This window comes from Anser cygnoides, chromosome 24, assembly GCF_040182565.1.
Source record: "Anser cygnoides isolate HZ-2024a breed goose chromosome 24, Taihu_goose_T2T_genome, whole genome shotgun sequence".
NCBI lineage: Eukaryota > Metazoa > Chordata > Aves > Anseriformes > Anatidae > Anser > Anser cygnoides.
The window spans coordinates 302,648-310,270 of NC_089896.1; the positions used below are offsets into that span (position 1 = coordinate 302,648).

The 7,623-nt window shown below is 41.3% G+C and overlaps 1 protein-coding gene across 2 annotated transcripts in view; it reads left to right on the forward strand.

The window, feature by feature from the left end:
* Window positions 1-7,322, forward strand: part of KDM1A (lysine demethylase 1A) — a 54,034-nt gene extending 46,712 nt beyond the window's left edge. For both annotated transcript variants that reach the window (XM_048073037.2, XM_048073038.2), the window contains 2 exons: window positions 2,054-2,200; window positions 3,047-7,322. In XM_048073037.2, coding sequence (XP_047928994.1) covers window positions 2,054-2,200; window positions 3,047-3,232 — 333 coding nt within the window. In that variant the 3' untranslated portion in view covers window positions 3,233-7,322. The remainder of the gene's footprint in view (window positions 1-2,053; window positions 2,201-3,046) is intronic.
* Window positions 7,323-7,623: the final 301 nt, after the last annotated feature.

Below are 7,623 nucleotides of genomic sequence, written 5' to 3' on the forward strand. Positions count from 1 at the left end.
GTCCCCTGAGGAGACCAGTGACAAGTGGGGTTCCATGCGTACATCAGTCTGACTGCAACTCTGAGTGTGACCATCCAGCCAACTCCTTATCCACTGAGTGGTCCGTCTCTCCAATTTAGAGACAAGCATGTTGTGCAGGATGGTATCAAATACTTGCACTTGTGTAAAACAGATGATGTCTGTTTCTCTTGCCTTGTCCACCAATGCTGTAACCCTGTTGTAGAAGGCCACCAATTTGTCAGGCACAATTTGCCCTTAGTGAAGCCATGTGGGCTGTTTTCCATGTACCTTAGCACAGTTTCCAGGAGAATCTATTTCATAATCTTGCCAGGCCTAGAATTGAGACTGACTGGTCTGTAGTTTCCCAGGTTAGTTTCCTCCAGCTATTCTTCATACGTGGGAACTTTTTCAACCTTGCTGTGCAGCTGAACTCTGCATGCTTCATGTCCACTGTAGAGTAGTAGTCTGGTTTTGTACCACCTCTATTGTAGTACGTATTTTATTCTCTAACTGTCCTTCTCCCTATTCATAGGGAATCCTACTTACAGGACTTGCTTGTCAGGATAAAAATAATAGTTGACTGGCTTAGCATTTGACTCATGCCCATACATGGGTGTGTGAACACGAACATCACAGTTGATGTTTGGCCTGCATGTCATCAGTCTCAGTACTGGGGAAGCAGTACTTTAGTATTTTCTTCCACAGCTGTCCGGCTTAGCCATACCTCCAGAACTTCCTCAGTGATGTAAAATTTGTCTTGTTTTATTCCCTGAAAGACTGCAGTGCTTCATGTGATCACCAGAGAAACACATGAAGTGCATCAAAGTTTTCTGTCAAAAATGCATGCAATAACATGCAGTGCCATCATAGTGGTCTCTTTTTGACAAGGAGGAAAATATGAAGTTCCTTTTATCAAGAAGCAGAGTCCATATGACGAGTCTGGCTCATCCGTCAATTTCCTACTGTTTGGATGAAAAAGTTCTGTGTTGAGGAATTTTTTTAGTGAAGTTGTCAGACATTGGGAAATGTGGTCTCAAACCCCTAGTTCTCCCCAGCACCGTAGAACAAGTCCACTCTGTCCTTTCCAGAGAATCAGCAAGAGGCATCGAATACAGTCCAGCTGAGGTCAGCCTCAGAAGGATTATCTTCAATTTCCATGGTCCTGGAGACCTCCCCAGTCATGGCACATTATGGTCCAAGTCTGCTGGCCTTTGGTTTCTGGATAGCACCCTTGCTAGATAGGAACTTTTCTCATCCTTTGTGGGAAGGTGTGGTCAAACAGAAACAGTTCCTTGAAAATCTTTGTGCAAGGAGGCAAGGTTCCTGTTTTGATGCTTGAATTTTTACAGTGTGTGATTCCTGTTAAAGCTCAGTTACGTAATTGAACAGAATCTGGATTATTTGAAGGTTCTGACCCTTTGCTCTTCGTGTTATGTTTGCAAGTTTATGAAGATATCCTGCTTTTTGTTGACTACTGTTACTACCTTAGGGGGATACTGTTTTGAGTCCTGGTTATGTTCACACTTGTATCTTTTGGTGGAATATATTTCATCCTGGCTATTACCATGGTAAACCAAATGGATTTGAGGAAAAACATATTTTTGTGCAGATGCCCCTCATGCAGTCATTTTCCCAGATAATTTACAGACCTTGCACAGGCCTATGCCATATTTCAGTCAGGAGAGAGATTCAAGAGAGCTGTGGATGAAAGGAAGTAAATGAGTAGGAATTGTATATTGTACTTACGTTGATAATGAGAAGAAACAGAGCATAGAGTACACAGTATGCATGTACTGCTGACTACAAATTTTGAATGCCAGTGCAGAAGCCATTTGGAGCAGGTTCTGCTAATATATCTCAAAGTATTAAAGCTGCTGACACCAAAGACAAATTATTTACCTTAGTATGAGTTACCATGGAATATAAATGTGGAGTTCCGCTATTGACATTAGCTTATGGATGTTGTCTTTTATTTTTCAATTTGCATCTTTTATATTTTGCACTAACTGTAGAACTTGCAATGTGTCAACAACTGAAGTTTCTCTTCTCTCAGCCCAAAGAGACTGTGGTGTCCCGTTGGCGTGCTGACCCGTGGGCCCGGGGATCATATTCATATGTAGCAGCTGGATCTTCTGGAAATGACTATGACTTGATGGCTCAGCCGATTACTCCAGGACCGGCCATTCCAGGTGCTCCTCAGGTGGGAGATTTCTCAGTTCTTCATAGAAATACACCAGAATATGATGGTTTTGGTTTCTAAAGGTGAAGGCCAGAGGGAGAGGAACAGGAAGCAAAAAATCTCTACCAAATTGTGATCCAGCCCAAAATGAAGGCATAAGTCCTCTCCAGTTCCTTTGGAGAGGATGAAGTCTTGAAAGCAAAAGCAGAAGGATTTGTAGGACTTTGGCTTTATTAAGGTTGTTCTTATACTGATGCAAGTCTCTAATAAACATAGCTATTGATAAAGTGATTCTCTGCAGAGTATAATATAAGAAATTGTTTTCCTCATCTTTTTTATGGCACTGTCAAATTGCTAATTTAAGTGAATTACTGAAGCTTCCTTTTGCTTGTATTGAACTAGAGTTCATGTCCCAGTGTCAGAAATCATCATCCATCTTAAACATACGTGTAAGTTTTTGGTTGTAGGATTGTATATACAACTCTGAAATGTTTTTAAGTATACAACTTAGGAGGCTAATCTCCTTATCTGCTTCTCAAAGTATTGTTTTTGAAGTAGAGTTCTATTATCTTTGTATCAAGGCAAAGATATTAGCAAGTAATAGGAAAGTATTTCCTCACATTATTTATCACGAACATGAAATGCTTTGTGAAATGAAAGGTGTATAAAGATTTTTCTGGTAATTTGTAGGATAGATTAAAATATTTTTAATAGACTATTTTGTACGCACTACTTTCATGTTACGGGGACTGCAGTGTGATTAGAAGACATCAAAATACTTCGTAATGTATATTTGTTACATGACCTGAAAGACTTTGAACTGAGTTTGCGCACAAGTCATAATGGTGTTCTCTGTTCCTCTTTCAGCCTATTCCTCGCCTGTTTTTTGCGGGAGAGCATACAATTCGCAACTACCCTGCCACTGTTCATGGTGCTTTATTGAGTGGACTGAGAGAAGCAGGTCGCATTGCAGACCAGTTTCTTGGGGCCATGTATACTTTGCCTCGCCAGCCTACACCTGGGGTCCCCGCACAACAAGCTACCAGCATATAAGAGAAGTTATCAGAAGAGGAGTAACAATGCCACAGAGCTGCTGTTGTGATCTACTTCTTGGGATGAAGGCATATTCATATAGTCTGTAACAGTATCTGCTGAAAGGAGGTGGCCATGAGTTGCTGCATAATACTTTGTTAGAATGGCCTTACAAAAGCTTACCTAACATTGGGCTTGACATCCCTCTACAAAATCTCTTACAGCTATTTGAACTGTCAGTGTACATGGAATCCTTTACTACCAAATTGGTCAGTGAGGTTTTTTTTTGACTGCAGATACTTTTTGAAAGTGAAACTTATAGCTGGAGTTTCCAAGGTTTTTATTTTACTTTTGTGTATTTACAATTCAGTAATTGCAGAAAAGGCCCGTTAGAAGTTGGTTGCTGTGAACAGTAGCTTAGTGTAGAATTTATGTAAACATTTTTGCTTAATTCGTTCTAAAGAATAGTATTTTTGACCAATTCTATTCTTACCTGGCATTTGAGAATTTGGTGCAACTGTTTCCCTACCAGTAACAGCAAATTAACAGCAAATCACACCCCTCCAAGGTGGTCTGTTGGCTGCTACACCATGCACATTCGGTTTTAGAAAGAAAGCTGGTATTAGTAAAAGTGTGCTAATGATACTATTCTATTAAATACTTTCAACAAAAGAAATTATCAGAACTGGATATTTTTAACTTTAAAAACTAGGAAAATATTACTCATATTTGCTTATGTAGAAACAGAGCTGCCTAGACAGTAAGCTAGCTGTAGACCTGATCTCTTGATTCTTGCATGCGGCAGTCAGGCACTGTGGGCTGTATGAGCTGTCTTTTTCTTTTCCATTCATCCAAAGCCCAGAGAAAATTGGTTTTTATTGTACTGGGTTGATGAGATGATGTTGCAGCTGCTATAACTGTTTCTGAAAATCATTTTGATTTGGTTGCTTTTCCAGATATTTTCCTTCTTACCCCATGCACAGAGACTTCTTTTCATTGCACAGAGCAGTCTTATTTAATCATTTAGGTCCTTTTTCCCTCTCCTGCTTTCCCTAGTTAACATTATGCTTTTACTTCTTCCAACTTTTCTCACCTCCACCTTTCTACTGTTTGTTTCCGTCTCATCTACCTGTGGTCTTTTTTTCACAGTTTTTTCTCCTTTTCCTTTTTTAAATTATTTTTTTGTTCTCTATATGACCCTCTGTGTGTGCATGTCCCAACTTCCATCTGCCCTTGTGCCTTTCATTCTGCTAGTGGATTAGTATCTGCTCATCTTCCTGCCCTTCCCTCTGCAATTACATTTCCCATGCTTCTTCCTGAAGAAAATACATGCAAACATCACTGCAGGCCCTAATTGTTTATAGCTTTGTTAGTTTTGTTTACAGACTTTCTATCTTCTAGTATCATTGCTTCTACTGTTTTCTTGTGCCTCATTTCTAGTAGATCTTTCTTGCTCCTGACTGTCTATTTTCTTGTGGTGCTTGCTCTCTCATATGTTTAAATCTGTGAGTAGGCATCTCCATAGGCAGTCCTTCGATACGCAGTGAGAAAGGAGAGGACTCTGTTGTGGCAGGGGTAATGGAAGAAATCAACACTAGCCATCCTTGCTGTCCCTCCAGGAGACAACATAAACTTTGTGATGCTTGGTCAAGAAAGCCCCACTGAAGTGGGACAGGAAATGTCCAGCAGGGCATGGAGGAGGAGTGTCCAAGGGAAGATTCAGAGTGCATAGGTTTATTTGAGTCTTAAAACTCCCTGCCTTCTGTTTAGGTAAAAACCTGTCTGCAACACTACCAAGAGAAGTCCTATTCCAAGATAAGCTGATTTAGTCTCTTGGCTATTCTGACTGAAGATGGGAAAAGGATCTGAGGATTGGGGTGCTGTGTTCAGTAACAAGGGTTTTCAGGTCTCCATATTTGTGGGGTGGTTTGCAGGGTTTAGTGATGCTGCTGTCTCTGGCCATGAGGACTGTCTTCCAACTTCCTGTAGCGCTGTCAAAAACTCAGAAAAGCACTTCTGGCCCACTGGAATCTAAATAGTCCTCAACTGAACGCAGGCAAACTGTATTTTCCAGACAACTATCAAGCCACTTTTACATCTAATTACTAATGTTATTTTTCAGAGTTTCTGTTCTCCTGTTGTAGGTTCACTTTGACTGAGACTTAGCAGATTATTCAGCTTGCTGAATTGTCAAACACGCAGTAATTTGTCTGAGACGTTCAAATGTAAACAAACTTCCTTTTATACGTTGCCGTTACTTTGAGCAGGGCTAATCTTTGACCCTTGACAGTCAGGCTTTCTTGTCTTCCTTTTTGAAAAAGATACCTGAAAACCATGGTAAGCACTGAAATAAGAAGGTGGAGATGAAGCCCTGGCAGTTTGCACTCTTTAAAAAGGTTTGTCAGGATTTGTTGGGTGTTAGCTGATGATAACGATGGGCATGAGCAAAAAGGAGTGGTAATGCCAGAGGAATTCATTGGAAGATGAAGAGTGTGATCTGTGGCCTGTTACACCCTACCTTTCTGTAGCATCTCTGAGAACTCTTAAGCCTGATTCCTCAGCCAGTCCCTGCTGACAAGCCCTACAGGGTATTAGAGACTGAACAGCTCAGCATACTTTCAGCTTCTAGGAGTGTTTCAGTCTCTAGACAGACAGATAAAGCTGTGCAGCCAGTTGCTGGACACCTTAGAGCTCCTGTGTTGCAGCTCCTGCCCTTCATGGCCCACTTTCTAGTGGTTGATGGCATTGGTTGTACCCTAAGTAGAGGGGAACAGTGGTTGGGTACAAAGGTCAAAGACTGCTCCCTGTGTTCTGGTTGCATCCTGTAGGATTGCTGGGATGGAGAGGGGAACTTGGGGGAGAGCACTATTACCCCTAGGCCAGCTGAAGTTTGTAGACATGGAAAAGGTAGCCTGGTTAAGGTTCAATTAACTTAGTGTTGGAGTTCAGCTCTGTCAGATCGTATGAGGGAGCTTCCACTGCTTGTTCAGCAGCAGGATAGTCTCATGCTCCTTGCTGCACTGCCAGTGTGTGATTTTCCTTGAGCAGGTACTCAGCCAGCATTTAGCAGCTCTTTCCTTGCTGCATCTATATCCAGGGAGTGTGTGTGGTGTGTAGGAGCACGTTGCTCTGCTCTCTGTGCCAGTCTGTTAGATGGACCTTTGGTATGACCCGTAATGGCTGTTTTGTTAACCACTGCCTCTGCAGCTTTCCTGTCACTATGACCTGCTGAGGAGGAGAAAGCATTGCAAGTAAATGGGTCGCCAGGTCCTCTTCATCTCAGCATCCTTCCTCATGGTGCAGCCATTTTTCCACTCCTGCTGTTTGCTTGACCTAACTTCCTGGTAAGACTCATCTGATCTATTTCAACAGATTGTGAATGACCTCTTAGCACCCAGAAGCCTCAGATCTACAGCGTCACAAAAACTTGTGATCAAGGCTGGTTGCACCCTTTGTAGTGTTGTTTCCCATCTATTCTCAGGGACCTGTCACTTCTCACTCTACTCCATGGGTAGGTGAATTGTATTTCTGACAAAACTGATCGGTGTCGCTTTTGGGGGAAAAAAATAGGTCCCTATCTAGTTGGACCTTCTCTTCTGTACTGAAGATGTACTGTTGGTGTTCAAGAAGCGTTTGAACAATGCTCTTAAGGTATATGATTTCACTGTTAGATTGCCCTGTGTGGAGTCAGGAGTTGGACTTGTTCCTCATGGGTCTGATGCTCCTCATGGGTCCCTTCCAACTGAGGATATTCCGTGATTCTAAGATGAAGGACCACAGTAACCTGCAATGGAGTTCTGGATCATGAGGGAATGTATGTGTTCACTAGTCAGGATTGCGCTTTCTGGATTCGCAAATGAGCAGGACGACTTGCATTTGTCAGTTCTCTGGATGTCTGAGTTTTTGTCAGGTAATAGCATCTATTTTGCAATAAATTACTGTTAGCTCAGGGTCTTTGTGTTCAGTCTCTGTATGGAATTGAGAATATTTGCTATGGTCTTGTCTGTAGAGGAAACTAATTGCAAAGCATGGGTTCTCTCTATTTTGTTATCTTAATCTCTGTTTTGTTATCTTTAATTGACTGGATCATAAACATAGAAAAACAACTTTATTGGGTGTTTTTGGTTTCTTTCATTATGAATCTTTTCAGTTGACTAGTTCAAGTTCAGTGGAGGGTACTGCAGTCAGCAGGGTGCTCAGAGTGCATCTTGTCTTTAAGGCATAAAGTGGCTCTATAAAATGGGATGACTTAACTTGAATTTGATTTATTTGTAAATCACAGATTCTTTTTAAAGGTGATAATTCCACAAGTTACTCTTCTCAGAAATGGTTACCAAAAGAAAATTAGAAGCCGTGGTGGTGTTTGTAAATTTGCTACTTTTGCCAATGATTATTTCCAATTTCCAGTGCAT